The 23,464-nt window shown below is 50.2% G+C and overlaps 1 protein-coding gene across 1 annotated transcript in view; it reads right to left on the minus strand.

Annotated features, from left to right (window-relative positions):
* LOC106602365 (lipopolysaccharide-responsive and beige-like anchor protein) overlaps nucleotides 1–23,464 on the minus strand; it is a 333,282-nt gene that overhangs the window by 49,446 nt on the left and 260,372 nt on the right. Inside the window, 1 exon segment of the mRNA XM_082974174.1 lies at nucleotides 19,306–19,458. Coding sequence (XP_082830300.1) covers nucleotides 19,306–19,458 — 153 coding nt within the window.

Below are 23,464 nucleotides of genomic sequence, written 5' to 3' on the forward strand. Positions count from 1 at the left end.
GTTTGGTAGTGCCTGCGGAGGTATAGTGAACTATACCGTCGACTTTCAAATCCTCTCAGTCTGTGCTGCTAAAAGAGAGGCCCATTGGCAATTCTACCTTGTGTTCTCCCAGACCCGTTTGATCAACAAGCAAAACGGTTGCGGGAGAACCATCTCTTTCATTTATTATTATTATTATTTTTTAATTGTGTGGGGGAGGGGGCAGTGTATTTTACAATAGTTCTCTTTTGTTTGACTTTAATCCCATCCTTCAGCTAGCCTCAACCCCCCTTTGCCATATAGTTTTCAACTGTGCTGTGATGTTTGACAACGTTTCTGAACCTTTCTATTCTTGTAGTTTCTACAGATAGTAAATTAAAGATGTCCTTTTTTGCTAAAAGTATTATTATATTAAAAACCCTTCTTCGTTTAGATAAAGATCTTTCAGCCACCAAGCCTTCATCTAAAAACCCTTCTTCATCAGAGACAGAAGTCTTGTGTAGACTAGAGAGAGCCAAAAGTCTTGTGTAGACTAGAGAGAGCCAGAAGTCTTGTGTAGACTAGAGAGAGCCAAAAGTCTTGTGTAGACTAGAGAGAGCCAGAAGTCTTGTGTAGACTAGAGAGAGCCAGAAGTCTTGTGTAGACTAGAGAGAGCCAGAAGTCTTGTGTAGACTAGAGAGAGCCAGAAGTCTTGTGTAGACTAGAGAGAGCCAGAAGTCTTGTGTAGACTAGAGAGAGCCAGAAGTCTTGTGTAGACTAGAGAGAGCCAGAAGTCTTGTGTAGACTAGAGAGAGCCAGAAGTCTTGTGTAGACTAGAGAGAGCCAGAAGTCTTGTGTAGACTAGAGAGAGCCAGAAGTCTTGTGTAGACTAGAGAGAGCCAAAAGTCTTGTGTAGACTAGAGAGAGCCAGAAGTCTTGTGTAGACTAGAGAGAGCCAGAAGTCTTGTGTAGACTAGAGAGAGCCAGAAGTCTTGTGTAGACTAGAGAGAGCCAGAAGTCTCGTGTAGACTAGAGAGAGCCAGAAGTCTTGTGTAGACTAGAGAGAGCCAGAAGTCTTGTGTAGACTAGAGAGAGCCAGAAGTCTTGTGTAGACTAGAGAGAGCCAGAAGTCTTGTGTAGACGAGAGAGAGAAGTCTTGTGTAGACTAGAGAGAGCCAGAAGTCTTGTGTAGACTAGAGAGAGAGAAGTCTTGTGTAGACTAGAGAGAGCCAGAAGTCTTGTGTAGACTAGAGAGAGCCAGAAGTCTTGTGTAGACTAGAGAGAGCCAGAAGTCTTGTGTAGACTAGAGAGAGCCAGAAGTCTTGTGTAGACTAGAGAGAGAGAAGTCTTGTGTAGACTAGAGAGGGAGAAGTCTTGTGTAGACTAGAGAGAGCCAGAAGTCTTGTGTAGACTAGAGAGAGACAGAAGTCTTGTGTAGACTAGAGAGAGACAGAAGTCTTGTGTAGACTAGAGAGAGAAGTCTTGTGTAGACTAGAGAGAGACAGAAGTCTTGTGTAGACTAGAGAGAGACAGAAGTCTTGTGTAGACTAGAGAGAGACAGATTCCTGAGGTGAGATCCAGCAGGCAGCAGGGTTATTGATGGGCCAATTAGCAGCCACTGTCTGTTTCATCCTGTTCCACCGGGAATCCTCTGATAATTAATGAATAATTTAGCATGCCTTTATGTAAATGCCTGGCAGGGGGTGGATGGCAGCGAAATATCACGACACTACTGTTATCAGGAGGCTTCTATCCCCAACTGCTGTGTATCGTCAAAGGTTTAGAGATCCCTTTGTTGCCAACTGACAATTGTTTGTCGCCTGGTCATGTGTAAAGCTTTAAATGCCAGACATTTCACATTTTTATAGTGGTGAATTATTACCAATAATATATATATATATTTTTTTTTAAATCTTGCTCTAAATGACACAAAACATTCTATTAATAGATTTCTGGGGGGAGAAAAGTGGGGTGTAATTTCCCCGGCTCTCATTTTAGCAATCCTGTATTCCTCAAATTCCTCTGTCTGGGTTGTGATGTTGGTTCCAATGAAAACACAGGATTGGGTAACAGTGACGGCACGCCATGCTCACGTTTCCTCTACGGCTGTCTGATGTTACAGAGAGGAAGGGGAGCGGGGCTACCTTCATATACACAGGGGCTCAGGGGTGACCTGTGTGTGTGTGTGTCTAAGCTTACAGTAGTGTGTGTGCGTGTGTGCATGTGTTCGGGGGTGACCTGCTCTGACCAAGAAACACTTGACTAATAGTGTGTGCCGACTGGTTGCGACTGTGTTACGGTCTGGGTTGGGTCAGCCAATAGCTGCCAGACTTCCTGTGCTGCTGAGCTGGGCCGTGTGTGAGCCGCTCACAGCTGCCTGCCCCATGGAATTGTGGGAGATCTGGGATATGACTGCAGCCTTCCCGTTGACAGACGTCCGGAGGGAGAGACTAGGTTCAGCCGCCGTTCGACCCTTAACTCTCCCAAATGAATTGAATCATTTTGAAAAATGATTAAATCATAAAAACGTAATGTTTACCAAAGACATGTAACAGATAGCAAAGTAACAATGTAGAGGCTCTATCATCTTTCCTATTAGCGACAGACACATTTCTTCCTACCTACAGTCCAGAATAGGCTAATAGTGGTAAAACTAGGACAGTGGGACTGACCACCAACCAGTGACATACAGGTAACTGCCAAGATAATGGAAACACTTGAGTAAATGAGGGATACAAAGTATAATGAAAGCAGGTGCTTCCACACAGGTCTGGTTTCTGAGTTAATTTCAGCAATTAACATCCCATCATGCTTTGGGTCATGTATAAAAATGCCTAGTTGCTGATTACTTTGGCTACCATGTCTAGAAGAAGAGATGTCAGTGACTTTGAAAGAGGGGTCTCAAAGGACCATAGGGGGTTTAAAGGGTGTGTGCGTGTGTGTTTGGTTTGACTATCCTTTATTTAACTAGGCAAGTCAGTTAAGACAAATTCGGATTCTGGAGCGTGCCTAAGACAGCGTTTTCCACCACCTTCAACAAAACACTGAATTATGGAAATTCTTGTGGAAGAATGGTTTCACATCCCTCCAATATAATTCCAGACACTTGTAGAATCTATGCCAAGGGGGCATTGAAGCTGTTCTGGCTCGTAGTGGCCCAACGCCCTATTAAGACTCTTTATGTTGGTGTTTCCTTTATTTTGGCGGTTACCTGTACATTGTCCATACATCGAACTTTATAGGGGTGGATTTCACTGCTCTTAATGGGGTGCCACTGAATGCTTTCCTCTTCCTTACCAGGCCCTAAAAAAACCTTTTTAACCTTTTTAAGGACTTAAGGAAACCTGTCTGTAAGAATGTTAAAATGTCACATAACAAATCAATCCCCTCATTTGCATGTGTGGGATCGAACACATGTCCAGTGCAGGCTGAGTGACAGGCCTATTGATTACAACTAGATTAGGGCGGACATTCATCAGGCTTATGCACTCCTACACTCCTCAGAAACGATCTACTCCCAACACAATGGACAGAGTCAAATCAGATACCCACACTGTATATAGACAGAATATTCAACAGCTCAGATCCCAGCTAAGAATCCCCCCCTTCCAGATCCCAGCTAAGAATCCCCCCCCCTTCCAGATCCCAGATAAGAATCCCCCCCCCCTTCCAGATCCCAGATAAGAATCCCCCCCCCTTCCAGATCCCAGATAAGAATCCCCCCCCCCTTCCAGATCCCAGATAAGAATCCCCCCCCCTTCCAGATCCCAGATAAGAATCTCCCCCTTCCAGATCCCAGCTAAGGAGCCCCCCCTTTCCAGATCCCAGCTAAGGAGCCCCCCCTTTCCAGATCCCAGCTAAGAAGCCCCCCCTTTCCAGATCCCAGCTAAGAATTCCCCCCTTCCAGATCCCAGCTAAGAATCCCCCCCTTCCAGATCCCAGCTAAGAATCCCCCCTTCCAGATCCCAGCTAAGAACCCCCCCTTCCAGATCCCAGCTAAGAATCCCCCCCTTCCAGATCCCAGCAAAGAATCCCCCCTTCCAGATCCCAGCTAAGAACCCCCCTTCCAGATCCCAGCTAAGAATCCCCCCCTTCCACATCCCAGCTAAGAATCCCCCCCTTCCACATCCCAGCTAAGAACCCCCCCTTCCACATCCCAGCTAAGATTCACCACCTTCCAGATCCCAGCTAAGAATCCCCCCCCTTCCAGATCCCAGCTAAGAATCCCCCCCCTTCCAGATCCCAGCTAAGAATCCCCCCCTTCCAGATCCCAGCTAAGAATCCCCCCCTTCCAGATCCCAGCTAAGAATTCCCCCCTTCCAGATCCCAGCTAAGAACCCCCCCTTCCAGATCCCAGCTAAGAACCCCCCTTCCAGATCCCAGCTAAGAATCCCCCCCTTCCAGATCCCAGCTAAGAATCCCCCCTTCCAGATCCCAGCTAAGAACCCCCCCTTCCAGATCCCAGCTAAGAATCCCCCCCTTCCAGATCCCAGCTAAGAATCCCCCCCTTCCACATCCCAGCTAAGAACCCCCCCCTTCCACATCCCAGCTAAGATTCACCACCTTCCAGATCCCAGCTAAGAATCCCCCCCCTTCCAGATCCCAGCTAAGAATCCCCCCCCTCCAGATCCCAGCTAAGAATCCCCCCCTTCCAGATCCCAGCTAAGAATCCCCCCCTTCCAGATCCCAGCTAAGAATCACCCCCTTCCAGATCCCAGCTAAGAATCCCCCCCTTCCAGATCCCAGCTAAGAATCCCCCCCTTCCAGATCCCAGCTAAGAATCACCACCTTCCAGATCCCAGCTAAGAACCCCCCTTCCAGATCCCAGCTAAGAATCCCCCCCTTCCAGATCCCAGCTAAGAATCCCCCCCTTCCACATCCCAGCTAAGAATCCCCCCCTTCCACATCCCAGCTAAGAATCACCCCCTTCCAGATCCCAGCTAAGAATCACCCCCTTCCAGATCCCAGCTAAGAATCCCCCCCCCTTCCAGATCCCAGCTAAGAATCCCCCCCCTTCCAGATCCCAGCTAAGAATCCCCCCCTTCCAGATCCCAGCTAAGAATCCCCCCCTTCCAGATCCCAGCTAAGAATCCCCCCCTTCCAGATCCCAGCTAAGAATCCCCCCCTTCCAGATCCCAGTTAAGAATCCCCCCCTTCCAGATCCCAGCTAAGAATCCCCCCCCTTCCAGATCCCAGCTAAGAATCCCCCCTTCCAGATCCCAGTTAAGAATCCCCCCCTTCCAGATCCCAGCTAAGAATCCCCCTTCCAGATCCCAGCTAAGAATCCCCCTTCCAGATCCCAGTAAGAATCCCCCCCCCCCCCTCCAGATCCCAGCTAAGACCCCCCCCCCCCCTCCCAGATCCCAGCTAAGAATCCCCCCCCCCCCCTCCAGATCCCAGCTAAGAACCCCCCCCCCCTCCCAGATCCCAGCTAAGTAACACTATCAGATCAAACAACCAACCCACAAGTTACAGAAATCCCCATGATACCCATATAATATTTCCACCCCAACCTCAAAAGTTCCAAAAGAATAATAACTCTCTCTCTCTCCCTCCGTCTCCCCTCCCCCCCCCCCCTTTCTCCTCCACTCCTTTCCAGGCATCTCCTGCTCCTTTCATCTGGGGTTTCATTTTGCTGCGTTTGACGAGTGTCTGATTAAAGGACCTATTAGCTTGCCGTAGCCGAGGAGCACGACGTCAGTTTGCAGCAGGTATGTGAATAAAGGAAATGGAATGTTAGCTTCCACGGCTGCTGCCTCCTCCTTGGCTCTCATTCCTTACGTCATGCCCCAGTTCCCCTCTCCCGTCCTGGGGGCCCAGGCTCTGAGCTCTGCCTCTGTGGCCCCTCATTGGGAAAACTCCCACACACACACAAACAAGCACGTGCCCCCGTGCACACGCACCTTTTTCCTCTTTCTCTCCCTCGCTCCCCAATCACGCAGCTTACAACCCTGAGACTTCTGGGTACAGGTCATCAGGCAGACACACATACTGTAACACTGCGCTGAGTGGAACCTGACACACACACACGTCTCGCTGGTCTAAGTGGAACCCGAGACGAGACAGCAGGGTGAATATCCTGCTTGGCCGGTGACGAGAAGCAGAGTGAGCTGTGATTGTGTAAAATCTCCCCAAAACAAACATGTCACAGAGTATTTGGAGGGACTTGGAGGGAGGCCTGGCATATACTGTACTGTAGACTGTGGGTCGAGTCTAAAGTGGTGTGTATGATTCATGGTAAAGAGCAGACAGTGGGAAAGTGCTATGGTTCTGATTCAATTAACCAATGCAATAAAGCTTTGACATGGCCCACACAGACGTCAACTCTGGGACACACCGATTTTGTGTGACAGCCTACATCAGTTCCCAACTTCCATATGAAAAACGACTAGTGCCCTCTAAAAGACGCCGAAATCCACAGAAGTGGGTCTGACGAAGATTAACGCAGGACTACCTGGGACTACCCAACTGTTTCAGTTACACAAACAAACACACCATCCCAAACCCACCCAACCAATCACAGCTCCAGACTCAGGGTCAAACTAAGCAGGAAGAACGGGTGATGAGTAAATCGGTTCATCAACAGACCTATAGCTCCATTTCCGAGACGAGCATCACTCACCTAGAATAAGGCTAACAAGCTAACACACACGTCACCACTGTTAGCATCTACAGTAAGTCTGTGAGTAACAGATGAATAAAAGCTCCGTAAACACTCCGGGCGTATCCCAGGGACAGGCATACATGTACGGTACCATTAGTTGGAGTTAGTGGCAGAACGTACTGGATGGGGAATTGTTTGGATAGCTGTTGGGAGAGACAGAGAATGGAGAACGAGGCTGTCTCAAATGACTGTGGAGCAGACTGGAGTGGTTAGTTAGGGGGTCTGACAGTCGTGTTCCGTGTCCACTTAGAGTGCTCTCTTTCTGGGTAACGCAGTTGATGTGATTGGGTTACGGATTGAAGGTGCTCAGATGATTCAAATATATTATGGAGGTGACTAACTTGTACTATAAACCCCCTTTATTTCTGCCGGAGAGGTTCATTAATTCAGGTGAACAACACGTGGGCGAGCGGACCACTTAATAATAATAAATATATATATACACTTACTGTACTATTAGTACGCGTTTTGGTGGTGGAAGTAGAAATAGGAAATGACGTCACACAGACATCTAAAGTGCAGGATATTTATTATTTTATTTTTTTATCAGTAAACGGTGAAAAGAGAATCCGTACACTCCAACTAACAAATCGGGAAAAGTATGTTATTTGGGCCTTCCCAAAAACAGAAGCCCCAGGCTAGATTCGAAGTTCTACCCCAATCTAAAGCCTCTTGAGCTGGGATAGCTTTTACACTTATCCCCTGATGTAAATGGTTCAGACTCCTACAGGATGTGCCATTGAATAGACTAAAGGATAGAGAGAGTAAAGAGAGCCGACTGTATGAACGGGAGAACCACTACCGGACGTCCATTACCGGCAAACAGCTGTGTTCACTTCACATAGAAAATAAACCTCGAAGTTAAATATATAGAGAGAGACGAGACTTCCACGGTACATAACCAATTATCAATGCTATCAATATCTTTACACAGTGAATAAAATAAACATGTAACAGTAAAATTCAATCCAGTACAGATTGGGACACTGGAAGAATAAAATAATCAGAATTATGACCGATTTAAGATTTTCATGCAGATTTCATACAACATGATTATTATTTGAGGTTTTCTCAGTTGAATTTCCTCCATCGAATCTCACTGTAGATCACTACGGGTTTATCATGTGCAACTAGAGATATTAGAAAAGAATAATTGCACCTTTAAACATGACTTTTGTTAAGCTGCTCCGGTGTTAATAAAGTTGTGATGACCTTCCACATCAGGCAGGAAGGTGGTTTGTGATGAGAAAACGAGATGAGCTGAGCTGAGATGAGAGCATAGTAAGTAGAGTGAATAGAGACGACTGGGGGATTGATGTCTGTAGAGGAGGAAGGGGAGCTGATATTGGGGGTCATTGAGCCCTGTGTGATGGATGACCTAAACTTGACGTCCTTGTCAAACGCCACGTCTTTGAAATGCAGACCTGAGTGTAGATGAGGGTCAGTGTGTGTGTGTGTGTGTGTGTGTGTGTGTGTGTGTGTGTGTGTGTGTGTGTGTGTGTGTGTGTGTGTGTGTGTGTGTAGGGAACATTAATTCCTGCATGCTTGACTGGACACCTAGGCTAGGGACGGAGTGGGGTAAAGATGCCACCTGTCCAACAATCCACCTCAAACACCCAGAGAGAGAGAGGAAGAGATGGAATATTAGTGAGGGTAAGGAGGGAGAGGGGGAGGGAGAGAGGAAGAGATGGAATATTAGTGAGGGTAAGGAGGGAGAGGGGGAGGGAGAGAGGAAGAGATGGAATATTAGTGAGGGTAAGGAGGGAGAGGGGGAGGGAGAGAGGAAGAGATGGAATATTAGTGAGGGTAAGGAGGGAGAGGGGGAGGGAGAGAGGAAGAGATGGAATATTAGTGAGGGTAAGGAGGGAGAGGGGGAGGGAGAGAGGGAAAAAGAAAAGAGAAAGAAAGCCTCTGCAAAAACTGCAGTGCTGCAGAAAAGCCTCCTGCCAGGCCGTGCATGGACCGAGAGAGAGAGAGAGAGAGAGAGAGAGAGAGAGAGAGAGAGAGAGAGAGAGAGAGAGAGAGAGAGAGAGAGAGAGAGAGAGAGAGAGGGGAAGGGAGAGAGAGAGAGAGAGAGAAGGGAGACAGAGAGACAGAGAGAGAGAGAGAGAGAGAGAGAGAGAGAGAGAGAGAGAGAGAGAGAGAGAGAGAGAGGGGAAGAGAGAGAGAGAGAGAGGGATCGAGAGATGATGGGAGAGAGGAAGCAAGAGGGAGAGAGACAGCATTAGCGAGTGAGTGTGTCAGCGGCCATAGATCATGCCATTTCTCAGGCTCCCTCAGCCTCCTCCATTACATCACTGAAGAGGAGGAGGAGAGAGCAGGAGGAGGAGGAGGAGGGGTTAGAGCTCGTAAAACACAGAGCACACAGTAAACATGTCTGCCCTCGCATATGACAATACCCCTTCAGAGAGCGCTGGCTGATGTTGACCAGACGCTGTAGCTCGTTCCCACCCTGCCTGCAGGCCCTGTACTGTTATACTGTAGCCTCCCATGCCGGTTGGATGGATCAGCGCTAAGCTAGGCTAACGCTACGTTAGGCTAACTCGGTGCTCTCACTCATTAACTCAGGAACTATGCTGTTAGCAGTTAGCGGTATTAGCGGCTAACGTCAACTCTCACAGCGGTCCCTCTGGGGGTCCTGGGAGAGAGAGAGGGAGTGAGCATTACGGGTGTCCCCGTGCTAGAGCCTGCCTGATTGTATTGGGAGAGAGAGTTGTGGGGATGAGAGGGCGAATGTAAACATGGGTGAACTTTGACTCCGTGTAGCCGGTGGTCATGCCAGAGGAGCAGAGCAGCCTGGTAGGGTGGCGTGTGGGAAAAAAACACACACACACACACACACACACACACACACACACACACACACACACACACACACACACACACACACACACACACGCACCTTCCCTTCCTTCTGACACTTCCCACAGCCCTGATGACACCTCTGTGTAGGGGGGAGCGCTATAAATCTGCCAGGGGCACGATACGATCAGCAAAGCAAACATCACTTCAAAATGTCTGATAGGAAGAAAAAAAATGTTTGACACACAGCTCAACTCAATCACACCAAAACACCCCCCAATCTACCCCTCTCTTTCACATGCTCACAGACTTCAACCATTTTGGATAATGGCCTTGTCCCATATGTTGACACACTTTGCGTGAGGGGCTGTCAGCATATTGAGTTGACAGACCTCAGTGCTTGGTCAGAGAAGGACAGTGAGCAGGGTGGGTAATGTTACGGGGCCTCAGTGCTTGGACAGAGAAGGACAGTGAGTAGGCTGGGTAACGTTATGGGGCCTCAGTGCTTGGTCAGAGAAGGACAGTGAGCAGGCTGGGTAACGTTACGGGGCCTCAGTGCTTGGACAGAGAAGGACAGTGAGTAGGCTGGGTAATGTTACGGGGCCTCAGTGCTTGGACAGAGAAGGACAGTGAGCAGGGTGGGTAACATTACGGGGCCTCAGTGCTTGGTCAGAGAAGGACAGTGAGTAGGGTGGGTAACGTTATGGGGCCTCAGTGCTTGGACAGAGAAGAACAGTGAGTAGGGTGGGTAACGTTATGGGGCCTCAGTGCTTGGACAGAGAAGGACAGTGAGCAGGGTGGGTAACATTACGGGGCCTCAGTGCTTGGTCAGAGAAGGACAGTGAGTAGGGTGGGTAACGTTATGGGGCCTCAGTGCTTGGACAGAGAAGGACAGTGAGCAGGGTGGGTAACATTACGGGGCCTCAGTGCTTGGACAGAGAAGGACAGTGAGCAGGCTGGGTAACGTTATGGGGCCTCAGTGCTTGGTCAGAGAAGGACAGTGAGTAGGGTGGGTAACATTACGGGGCCTCAGTGCTTGGACAGAGAAGGACAGTGAGCAGGGTGGGTAACATTACGGGGCCTCAGTGCTTGGACAGAGAAGGACAGTGAGCAGGGTGGGTAACATTACGGGGCCTCAGTGCTTGGACAGAGAAGGACAGTGAGTAGGGTGGGTAATGTTACGGGGCCTCAGTGAATAACACCATGTGGGTCAAGTTAAAGTGGCTCTCGTCTCTCAGCACGGCCAGGCCCATGCTTTTGAGGTTGGCTCACTGATCCCGGCTGGCTGGCGTAGTAAGCTCACAGCCAACCGCCGGCGTACGAGAGTGTGATGCTCCCAACAAACAAACGGTGTGTGTGTGTGTGTGTCCCCATTACTGTACTTCACACTAAAGGACAAGCTGCCGTCAACAGGCACTCCACAGAGAAGACGATCGTCTCGTCTGTTCCAGTTACCTGAGGGGAGTGTTCCTGTCCGACTGCCTGAGAGATATTTGACACTTCCAAAGGGACTAGGAGAAGCCGTGGCGGGACTGGAGAGCAGACCTGTGTTCAACTCTGTCTCGCTCTGCTTCATCAGTCAACTGGTTTGACCCACCAAGCAGCCCCTGAGTGGGGTCTCCCCCCTCTACATTTCTCTCTCTCTGGGTGGTTTGGTGGATGTTCCTGTCACTCCTTCTGCTGGGCAGAATCTTTCTAAAGAGGTCAGAGCATCGTGTTCTTACGGCCTTACGGTCCTTTCCCATGCGTGTAGTTTACTGGGCTGTCAGCAGAGGTACAAGAGATTAGATGAGTGAGAGGAGCCACCCTGAAGGAGTACAATAAACTGAAGGGGAAATATGTATTCATCATGTTCAAATATTCATCCTATTCAGACATCTATCAGATCAGGACATAGTCCACTTCCAGGTTGGGCATGTTTGTGAATAGTAGAACCAGTAGGAACCAGTAGGAACCAGTAGCCCCTGTGGCTGGTTAAGCCAAAGTACATGATCACCTGCTATTGCCCTAACCATAAACCGATCTGAGAGAGAAAGAGAGAGAGAGTGAGAGCGAGAGCGAGAGCGAGAGAGAGAGAGAAGACAGAGAGAAGAAAGAGAGAGAAGAGAGAGAGAGAGAGGACAGAGAGAGAGAGAGGACAGAGAGAGGACAGAGAGAGGACAGAGAGAGAGAGGAGGACAGAGAGAGGACAGAGAGAGAGAGGAGGACAGAGAGAGAGAGAGAGGACAGAGAGAGAGAGAGAGGACAGAGAGAGGACAGAGAGAGGACAGAGAGAGAGAGGAGGACAGAGAGAGGACAGAGAGAGAGAGGAGGACAGAGAGAGAGAGGAGGACAGAGAGAGAGAGGAGAGAGAGAGGAGGAAAGAGAGGAGGAAAGAGAGAGGAGGAAAGAGAGAGCGAGAGAGCGAGAGAAGGAGAGAGAGAGAGAGAGAGCGAGATCAGGAGAGAGAGAGAGCAGGAGATGAGGAGAGAGAGAGAGAGAAGGAGATGAGGAGAGAGAGAGAGAGGAGAGAGATCAGGAGATAGAGAGAGCGAGAGAAGGAGAGAGAGAGAAGGAGAGAGAGAGAAAGAGGGACAGAGAGGGTATTTGTCATATATTGTGGAATGCTGGTGGAACATGACAGTGACCAGAGACGTCTAGTTATCTGGCGAGGGGGGATCAAGTTCTTAACCTCTCCCCTGACCCTGTGGTAAAATCAACAATCGCCCCTGATCTCTGTGTCACGCAACATCAAGACCAGAGTAAAGTGTGTGTGTGTGTGTGTGTGTGTGTGTGTGTGTGTGTATCTTATTTAACTAGGCAAGTCAGTTAAGAACAAACTCTTATTTACAGTGACGGCCTACCCCGGACGACGCTGGGACAATTGTGCGCCGCCCTATGGGACTCCCAATCACGGCTGGTTGTGATACAGCCTAGAATCGAACCAGGGTGTCTGTAGTGACGCCTCTATTACTGAGAGGCAGTGCCTTAGACCGCTGCGCCACTTGGGAGCCCTGTGTGTATGTCTGTGTGTATGTGTGTGTGTGTGTCTGTGTGTGTATGTGTGTGTGTGTGTGGTTAAGGTAAAGACATGGTCTCTCCACCATGGGCCTGTTTACAATGCCATAATCCTGGGTACATCCCAAACCGATGTATTTACAATGAGGGTAATTCATCTTGGAGCTGTATAAGCCAGGGTCAATCAAGGAGCCGTGTTTAGGGGAGCCTGAGGGGTGGAGGGTTGGGGTGTAGAGTGGTGGTGGTGGAGGGTTGGATTTAAGAGGGGTGGTGGTGGAGGGGTGCAGAGGGGTGGTGGTGGAGGGGTGTAGAGGGGTGGTGGTGGAGGGTTGGGGTGTAGAGTGGTGGTGGTGGTGGAGGGGTGTAGAGGGGTGGTGGTGGAGGGTTGGGGTGTAGAGTGGTGGTGGTGGTGGTAGAGGGGTGTAGAGGGGTGGTGGTGGTGGAGGGGTGTAGAGTGGTGGTGGTGGTGGAGGGTTGGGGTGTAGAGTGGTGGTGGTGGTGGAGGGGTGTAGAGTGGTGGTGGTGGAGGGGTGTAGAGGGGTGGTGGTGGAGGGTTGGGGTGTAGAGGGGTGGTGGTGGAGGGTTGGGGTGTAGAGGGGTGGTGGTGGAGGGTTGGGGTGTAGAGGGGTGGTGGTGGAGGGTTGGGGTGTAGAGGGGTGGTGGTGGTGGATTGGGTGTAGAGGGGTATAGAGGGGTGGTGGTGGAGGGTTGTAGAGGGGAGTAGAGGGGAGTAGAGGGGAGTAGAGGGGTGTAGAGGGGTGTAGAGGGATTTAGAGAGTAGTAGAGAGTAGTAGAGATTAGTAGAGGGGTGTAGAGGGGAATAGAGGGGTGTAGAGAGTAGTAGAGGGGTGTAGAGGGGAATAGAGGGGTGTAGAGAGGTGTAGAGGGTAGTAGAGGGGTGTAGAAGGTAGTAGAGGGTAGTAGAGGGGTGTAGAGGGTAGTAGAGGGTAGTAGAGGGGTGTAGAGGGGTGGTGGTGGAGGGGTGTAGAGGGGTGGTGGTGGAGGGGTGTAGAGGGGTCGTGGTGGAGGGGTGTAGGTGGAGGGTTGGGGTGTAGAGTGGTGGTGGTGGAGGGTTGGGGTGTAGAGTGGTGGTGAAGGGGTGTAGAGGGTTGTAGAGGGTAGTAGAGAGGTGAAGAGGGGAGTAGAGGGTAGTAGAGGGGTGTAGAGGGTAGTAGAGGGGTGTAGAGGGTTGTAGAGGGTAGTAGAGGGGTGTAGAAGGTAGTAGAGGGGTGTAGAGGGTTGTAGAGGGTAGTAGAGGGGTGTAGAGGGTAGTAGAGGGGTGTAGAGGGTAGTAGAGGGGTGTAGAGGGTAGTAGAGAGGTGAAGAGGGGAGTAGAGGGTAGTAGAGGGGTGTAGAGGGGAGTAGAGGGGTGTAGAGGGTTGTACAGGGTAGTAGAGGGGTGTAGAGGGTAGTAGAGGGGTGTAGAGGGTAGTAGAGGGGTGTAGAGGGTGTAGAGGGTAGTAGAGGGGTGTAGAGGGGTGTAGAGGGGTGTAGAGGGGTGTAGAGGGGTGGTGGTGGAGGGTTGTAGAGGGGTATAGAGGGGTGGTGGTGGAGGGTTGTAGAGGGAAATAGAGGGGTGTAGAGAGTAGTAGGGGGTGTGTAGAGAGGTGTAGAGGGTAGTAGAGGGGTGTAGAAGGTAGTAGAGGGTAATAGAGGGGTGTAGAGGGTAGTAGAGGGGTGTAGAGGGTAGTAGAGGGGTGTAGAGGGTAGTAGAGAGGTGAAGAGGGGGTGTAGAGGGTAGTAGAGGGGTGTAGAGGGTTGTACAGGGTAGTAGAGGGGTGTAGAGGGGTAGTAGAGGGGTGTAGAGGGGTGTAGAGGGGAGTAGAGGGGTGTAGAGGGTAGTAGAGGTGTGTAGAGGGTAGTAGAGGGGTGTAAAGGGGAGTAGAGGGGTGTAGAGGGGAGTAGAGGGGAGTAGAGGGGTGTAGAGTGGAGTAGAGGGATGTAGAGGGGTGGTGGTGGAGGGTTGGGGTGTAGAGTGGTGGTGGATCGGTGTAGAGTGGTGGTGGTGGAGGGTTGTAGAGGGGTGGTGGTGGAGGGTTGGGGTGTAGAGGGTTGGTGGTGGAGGGTTGTAGAGGGGTGTAGAGGGGTGGTGGTGGAGGGTTGTAGAGGGGTGTAGAGGGGTGGTGGTGGAGGGGTATAGAGGGGTGGTGGTGGAGGGTTGTAGAGGGGTATAGAGGGGTGGTGGTGGAGGGTTGTAGAGGGGAATAGAGGGGTGTAGAGAGTAGTAGAGGGGTGTAGAGGGGAATAGAGGGGTGTAGAGAGGTGTAGAGGGTAGTAGAGGGGTGTAGAAGGTAGTAGAGGGTAGTAGAGGGGTGTAGAGGGTAGTAGAGGGTAGTAGAGGGGTGTAGAGGGTAGTAGAGGGGTGTAGAGGGATGTAGAGGGTAGTAGAGGGGTGTAGAGGGTAGTAGAGAGGTGAAGAGGGGAGTAGAGGGGTGTAGAGGGGTGTAGAGGGTTGTAGAGGGAAGTAGAGGGGTGTAGAGGGGTGTAGAGGGGAGTAGAGGGCTGTAGAGGGGTGTAGAGGGGTGTAGAGGGTAGTAGAGGGGTGTAAGGGGAGTAGAGGGGTGTAGAGGGGAGTAGAGGGGAGTAGAGGGGTGTAGAGTGGAGTAGAGGGATGTAGAGGGGTGTAGAGGGTAGTAGAGGGTAGTAGAGGGGTGTAGAGGGTAGTAGAGGGGTGTAGAGGGGTGTAGAGGGGTGTAGAGGGGAGTAGAGGGGTGTAGAGGGGTGTAGAGGGGTGTAGAGGGGTGTAGAGGGGAGTAGAGGGGAGTAGAGGGTAGTAGAGGGGTGTAGAGGGGTGTAGAGGGTAGTAGAGGGGAGTAGAGGGGTGTAGAGGGGTGTAGAGGGTAGTAGAGGGGTGTAGAGGGTAGTAGAGGGGTGTAGAGGGTAGTAGAGGGTAGTAGAGGGGTGTAGAGGGTAGTAGAGGGTAGTAGAGGGGTGTAGAGGGGAGTAGAGGGGTGTAGAGGGGTGTAGAGGGTAGTAGAGGGGTGTAGAGGGGAGTAGAGGGGAGTAGAGGGTAGTAGAGGGGTGTAGAGGGGAGTAGAGGGGTGTAGAGGGGTGTAGAGGGGAGTAGAGGGGAGTAGAGGGGTGTAGAGGGGTGTAGAGGGTAGTAGAGGGGTGTAGAGGGGTGTAGAGGGGTGTAGAGGGTAGTAGAGGGGTGTAGAGGGGAGTAGAGGGGAGTAGAGGGTAGTAGAGGGGTGTAGAGGGGTGTAGAGGGGTGTAGAGGGGAGTAGAGGGGTGTAGAGGGGAGTAGAGGGGTGTAGAGGGGAGTAGAGGGTAGTAGAGGGGAGTAGAGGGGTGTAGAGGGGTGTAGAGGGGAGTAGAGGGGTGTAGAGGGGAGTTAGGCTGAGGAATGTAGTGGTGTTCAGACAAAGGCATGCAGCAGTAATACTGTGTGGATGGTTGGTTACTGCAGAATACTGTGAACATGACACATCTATGAAACTTGAGCACACAAGATGCAAATACCCCAAAATAAATGGCAGTGGAACACATCGTGTTCTCCTTTACTCAATGTAAAATAAATGAGGCCTACATCTTCACATATGGAAACTAATACAGGCTAATTTCACAAACAAAAACATTGCACCAGCTGTAGACCACACCACGCACCACACGCACACACACACCACACACACCACACACACACACACACACACACACACACACACACACACACACACACACACACACACTCTCCCTGATGCAAAATGGAAAAACAACCTGCCATTTTACATGGCGCTACAATCCTCTACCGTGTGGAGGGTTTAATGGCCTTCCCAGATTGGGCTTTAATTAGCTGTTAATCATCTATGGTGCTTAACGCGCGGAGCAGCTCTGGCACTCAGCCCCTCCCTCCCCTCCCTCCCTCCCTCCCTCCCTCCGTGACTGGTGTTGCTGGGCCATTAGGAGCAGACGACAAGCTAAAAGAGCCAAACAGACCCATTAACTCTCCCCCTCTCATCTCAGACTCTCTTGCTCATCCCCTCACTGCTCATCTCCTTCAGTCTCACTCGTTCTCTCTCTCTCTCCCTCCCTCCCTCTCCCCCTCTCTCTCTCATAATGTCACAGGAGCCAGCTGAACCCTCTAATGCCAGCTATCAGTCATGAGGGGAAACCCACCCCCCGATCCCACCTATCTCTCTCCCTCTCCCTCCCCCTCTCTCTCTCTCTCTACCTCCCCCCCCCCCCCCCCCCCCCCCCCCAGGGTGATGGGACTAACTTCCTCTAATGGTGGCAGTATGTGAGGAGGACCTCTTCTCCAGAATGAGAGGGTTAGTGCCCAGGAGCGTTCAAGACACTCCGTGTCCATTACAGATCAAACTAACCGGCATACCTTTCTCTTTCGCGGTACATTCTCCATCGTATCCGAGTTGTCACTCATCTTGTGACACGCCAACGTGTTTCGGCGACGACGTCAACGTCAACGTCCCTCCCTCCGTTCCTTCTACCACCGTAAAGGGAAGCCTGCTGTGACATCCAGCCTACACACAGTCTTAACGAGGAGGTACTGAAATAACATTTAGCAAGACGGAGAACAATATCTCTCGTCGTTCTCCTGAGGGAGAGTCTGTCTCGGTCAGCCCCAGGTGTGTTGGCCTGTCAGATATTCCATAACAGCTGGGGAGCGGGGGGCTGTTCTAGACACCACAGACACACTACTGACAGCTCTGTCCCTGCGGGCAATAATATCTGTTCCGTCACCATACCACGTCCCACCGGAACACATCAGCTAAAGGAACTTCTGTTCCTACTGAAGTATTATTAATGGGAAATGCATTAAGACGTCCAGACAAAAGACGTGAACAGATAGTTTCAACAGATAATTGAAACACGGCTCTTCATCAATGCAGATCACGTTCTTTTTTTATACTGACAACAACTGACACCATAAATTGTTGAATTTGAATGTAACAAAGATGAGTAGGCAAATACCAATGAAATTCAACTATCGTTTGATCTACTTCCATTGTGTGGTTCTCTCACAAAGCCTTGAGCCCTGACATCCTGTTTTTATTAGGAGCATCTTCAACACCTCCTCTCTCCCCGCCTGTCCTCTACTCTCTACTCTCGCTGCTCTGCTGCTCTGCTGCGTTGGATGGATCAATACCGGCTGGATTGGCACACGGTGGAGGAGAGAAACAAAGGGCTGGATCGATCTGCACTGTAATGGCGTGTGTGAGTCTGTTCTAGGTCGGGCATAATTGCCTCTGTCCTGGAGGAGGGCAGAGCACCATGGGAATTACAGTGAAGGGAAACTAGACCAGTACGGATACACAACAGTTGAATCACAGCAACAAACACATTTGATGACCAGGCTCAGTGATACCCTATGGGAGAGATCAGTTCCTGCTATGCTTAGCGGTAAGGGGGACCGTTAAGACCTGATAAGGACATTTGAGTTCCATGTGATGAACCCCGTCACTGAATCCCCCCCGCCGCTGCAGTCAGACAGTGTCACAGAGCGGTGCACCTTACAGCGCTGGGGGGTTAACGACAGTCAAACCGTCAGCCAGCCAAATGCTGCCCTGGCACGCTAATTAGCTATAGGCTCCAGTGGTCCCACTACCTAGTGTAACATCTGCAGTAACAGCCTGTTCTATAGATCATCTGTCCACGAGACAGACAGACAGACAGACAGACAGACAGACAGACAGACAGACAGACAGACAGACAGACAGACAGACAGACAGACAGAACACACACTGCTGTAGCAGAACTATGTCCAACTGTCTAACCTCCACACAGCCAAGCCATCTGACTGTGGATAACACACCCAGATGGAAGGAAATGTGTGTGTGTGTGTGTGTGTGTGTCAGACATAGATCTGTCCATCTGCGAGTGTGTGGCAATGAGTCTATGTGCATGTGTGCGAGTACATTGACGATAGCAATCTGTGTAGGCGTGTCTGAGTGCTTACCGAACCCCCCCCCCCCCCCCATCTCTGTGGCGTTGGCGTGTCACACCTTAGGTTGTGTGATTAATGACGTGGGCTGGGTCCCATCAGCGTCCTGATTAACACCACCACACAGGTCACAGAGCACAGCCTGATCACCACAGCCTTCCCTGCTGCCTCATCAGCCACTCATTACTACCACTGGGCAGAGACTGGAGAGAAGTGGGAAGTATCTAGGTCCTACAAGACATGCCAGGAGTAGCATCACTAAACTAGGTGGCAGGGCTGGACATGGCTCCATGGTTATTAGCTCTGCACTATGTCTCTGGAAGAGCATCTCAAGACTCACAAGTGGTTTATGTCAATCCTTGTTTCAGAAAGGAGAGAGGGGAGGAAGCCAGTAGACTATTTGAGACGTTATTATTTTACAATCTTCAACGCAGTGGTTTAAACAGAGGTGGCAAACAGTTTGAGCATGACACCAGAAAAATATGGGGCTTTTTGACCTTCTGGAACGTCTGAAATGGGAGAGAGGAGGAATCTAATCTTGAGCACAATCTCTGCTGCTTCTCTGTGTGTAAGAGGACACTGCAGTCACTGTGGTGCTATAAAACTACGACAGTAATTCTGACAACAACTAAATATACACAGGTCTGGTGTGCTTGGGGACAGGACGGAGAGATCAGAAACAGGACACTACATCCTCCTCCTCAATAACCCCTTGGCCGTGTGAGATTGTCTTTGATAAGTCTGCCGGCAAAGCAGAGTCATGTCAGAGGAGCGGGAGGCTCAGGTAACAGGAAGGGACCGGAGCTGGACAGGAAATAACACTGTCTCTTTTCATTAGCATATCCTGCTAAGCTAGCCTAGCGTGGAGGAGGGGTAGGGATCTGACAGGGCTTCAGAGGAGTGGTTTGATGGCATGTGAGGAGGAGGACTGCTGTGTGTGTGTGTGTGTGTGTGTGTGTGTGTGGTGTGTGTGTGTGTGACGTACCAGTCTGTTGATGCGTACAAACTCCTCGGGGGTCTTGGCCCACGGCGGCAGCTCCACGTCAGACACCACAGTCCCGTCCTCCATCACCCCCAGGCTGTAGTTGTTGGCGTTTACAAACATCTCAGGGAGGTAGTAGAACTCTGGGATCAACTCCTGGACAGACAGACAGACAGACGAGGGACATTAAACACTGTAGAGACAACCTGAACCGTCCTTTCACCAAGTTATTTCATGTTCATGTACTGATATTGGATACAGTACATTCTAGAATAGTTTTGTCTCACATTTGTAGTCAATAAATCAACCCTTTTAGTTAGTTAGGGAGAACACTATCACAGTAAGCCATTTTCTCATTGGAATAACACTGACAAGATGCTCTGAGATCAAGCCCCCAGTCTCAGTGTGTGGGACACTACATTAGAATGTGACTACAGAGTACCCACATCATGACAGCCAGGTAGAGAGAAAAGAGGACTGTGACCTTCAGAGTGAGAAGCTACACTTTAGCGAGATAGCTAATTAACAGAAAGAAAGAGAGAGAGAGAGAAAGAGAAGATACGGTGTAAAGTACATTTAGAACGCAAGTGGATATGTGAGTGTGTGTGAGTGTGTGTGTGTGTGTCGGTGAGCGGAAGGTCCTTTAATCTGGGACTGCCACTGTCGTCCCTCAGACAGCTAGTCAGACGCTAGTCGCAACACTTGAGCTGTGCCATTACTCATGGAAATTACATTTCAGACTGCTCATCTGCTGCCTGCCTGCTACCACGCTGCAGGCAGGCATGCCGATAAAAGGCATCAAAACCTAGCGTGTGTGTGCGTGGGCTGGGGTTTCCACGCTTTTTGAAAGGGGGGGTCGTCTGTAATCGTAGAGCGCCAAACAGAATATATGATATTCTATTTTCTATGCTTCTCAGAGGATGTTATGAAGGATTAGAAGGAACGGCAGGTCACAGAACTCACCAGAATGTGATTGTGTGTCTGTGCACAGTTTAACACTTTGTTATGGAATTATGAAATTTCCCGATGGGCCCAAAAGAAAACATCAACCTTTGTGTAAACTGAAGAGCTCGAATGTTAAGACCTTGAGGATATAAACTTTAAACCAGGCTTCATGTCTAACAAACCATAGCTCAGCCTCAATGTGTATGAAATGCCGTCATATACAAAAAGACACAAACGTTTAGATTATGGGGCAAACCAAAACATATCGTGATAAATCTTTGCCATCCCGCAGACAGAAATGAAACACTAATGTCATTAGGAGTGTGTGTGGGCAAGGAGAACTAACTGGTGAGACTGGTCAATGTAAGCATGTGTTGAATTAACCCACTTCCTGGCGGCTCCTGATATGTACAACAAACAATAGCGCGACACCAAATGTAAATGGCGTGTTTAATCAGCGTACATCTACCCCTCGTGATATACTGAACCTCCCCATCAACATAACAAGTGTCAAACATCAACTACGGCCATATTCCACAGCAGGGAATTGAACCATGGATTTACGTATGGAGCGAGCGCTCGTATTTCAACATGATACATCCACAGCCAGTATATAACAGACATATAAACAGAGCACCACAATTATGAAGACAAGCCACAACACAAGTATAACTCTTGATTTGATTCCACTATAAAACAATAGCTAATGAGTGAGTCCTAATAAAATAACCGGTTAATAAAGCGTTGAGGAGCTGTTGTCTTGTAACGTGTCCTGGGTCGTGTTCAGTTGGCACAAAACGTAAGAAAACAGAATGACACGGAGAGGTACTAACTGTCCGAAACGGAACTTGTCCAATAAGGAACACTTGTTCTTTTTTTTCAGTTGCAAAACATTTTGCTACAGTGTGTAACCCTAACCCTAATGAACACAACCCAGTTCTGTCTGACTAGAGCTTAACCAGTCTCCTGGGCCGTGTTTAGGTGGCACAAAACGGAGTGCCTAGGTTTTGCTACGGTAGGACTTAATGACTGTTTGACAGAACACAGTGTGACTGGGCCTGCTGACTGGTCACTGTCCTGATGGACAGAGAGATAGAGACAGGGTGACATTCTGACATCAGGGACGACCAGACCAGAGTCAACACCCATTTGTCATGTCCTTGTCTACCTGCGACATGGCTGTGTATGACAACCTGACATGCAAATACATACTGGCAAAGAGGTTACAGGTAGGAGCTGGGAACTGGTCAGCGCATGCGAGCGGATGTTCTGTAAGGGCTGCACGCACGCACACACAACACACACACAGAATTCCTGGAAGACTGTCTATCAATCAAGCTCAGACCTGAGAACAGTCTTCACTGCGTCCAACAGGATGGAGACAAATACATGATTAGACAGGAAGCCAGTGAGTTCACTTCCTCTAGATGTGTTGTGTGTGTGGTAACCCGAGACATGGGGCGGTAGCTAGCCGGAGAGATGCCCCGTGTCAGTCCATAACCACATATCCAAACCTACAGATGGACCTGAGGGGAGCTCAGTCAGGAGAGAAAGAACCAAGCACGTGTTCGGTCATCACAACCAATCCATGTCATACGACCATGAAAGCTTCAGAGACGACTGATCAAAGGTTCAAACTAATCCTTCTACCCTCCCCCCCGCTGCCCTGCCTCCTCCCCCCTCCTTCGCTACTTCAGTCAACCTTGAATTGAACCTTTGGCCCATTGGGCCCCCTCTCCACTGGGCTTTGGGTTTATGGCGGGTCAGAACATTGGGCCCACTCTACACTGGGCTTTGGGTCTATGGCGGGTCAGAACATTGGGCCCCCTCTATACTGGGCTTTGGGTCTATGGAGGGTCAGAACATTGGGCCCCCTCTCCACTGGGCTTTGGGTCTATGGCGGGTCAGAACATTGGGCCCCCTCTCCACTGGGCTTTGGGTCTATGGAGGGTCAGAACATTGGGCCCCCTCTCCACTGGGCTTTGGGTCTATGGCGGGTCAGAACATTGGGCCCCCTCTCCACTGGGCTTTGGGTCTATGGAGGGTCAGAACATTGGGCCCCCTCTCCACTGGGCTTTGGGTCAGAACATTGGGCCCCCTCTCCACTAGGTTTTGGGTCTATGACCAATCAGACCAATCCTCTGCTACAGTTACAGTCTCTAAGGCCCCAACCCTCCTCTTTTAACAAGTGACCCACGCTCTTAAAACATTTATGAGTACAGGCAGCCATCTTGTTTCAAATGTAGATTTGGCCTGCTCTTTTGGCCTGGGTCGGGTGGAGTGGTGGCTGGGGGAGTTGGAAGGAGTTGACGGTTGATTGCGCTTCGCCTCCAATGATAAAACATATGGCTCGCATTACCGGTAACACTTGATTGCGAAAGCCCAGGGAGAGAGAGAGAGAGAATCTAGTTTGGTCTCAGTTTAGACCTGTCACAGTGGATCAACCACAAGAGCTCCACTCTACATCAAAACACACAGGTCCAGGCTCAACCCTGCACTCAATAACACAGCTTCCATGTTTAGTTTAGTTTAGCTACGTCAAAATAACATTCTGGCGACTTTCCTCGCATGGATGATCTCATTCACCTTGTTAACAAAGAAGGGTTACAAATGAGATGTATCAATTTAGCATGCTAAGTATACCATTTAGCTTTAGCTTCAGGACTATTGTAGGAAACTCTAAGAACCTTCTATTCCTTCTAAAGGGGGGAAAAAGTCTTAGTGTGCTTTGTATCCCAGTGCATAAAGTGGTGATAACAGGTTAAAGACGCCAGTCCAGTCTGTCGGTAGCGTAGGAGAGACTGTGATGACCTCCGGCCACAATCCCCTGAACCCTCCTGACCTTTTGCCTTAGCCCAAAGGCATCGTTGTGTGTGTGTGTGTGTGTGTGTGTGTGTGTGTGTGTGTGTGTGTGTGTGTGTGTGTGTACTGTTGAAGTGTACTGGGGGGAACGGGGAGGGGGGCCTGTGGCCCCTGCAGTCACCCGTGACAGGACAGGATTGGGGATCACAGAGGCTGGCCTCTGACCACAGTAGAGCAGGGGCCACTGCACATAATGGAGGGACCGGGGCAGAGAGTGTAGCGGAGAAGCCCCCTGTATTTCCCCCACCTTGTTAAGAGGGGCCGGGGGGTGGGGGGGAGAGGGGTTGAAGGAGACCCCCGGCCCCTGTGCCGCCACCTCAGACTGGACAAATTTACACCAGGCCTCCCCGGGTCG

This window comes from Salmo salar, chromosome 04 (genome assembly GCF_965601325.2).
Source record: "Salmo salar chromosome 04, fSalSal1, whole genome shotgun sequence".
NCBI lineage: Eukaryota > Metazoa > Chordata > Actinopteri > Salmoniformes > Salmonidae > Salmo > Salmo salar.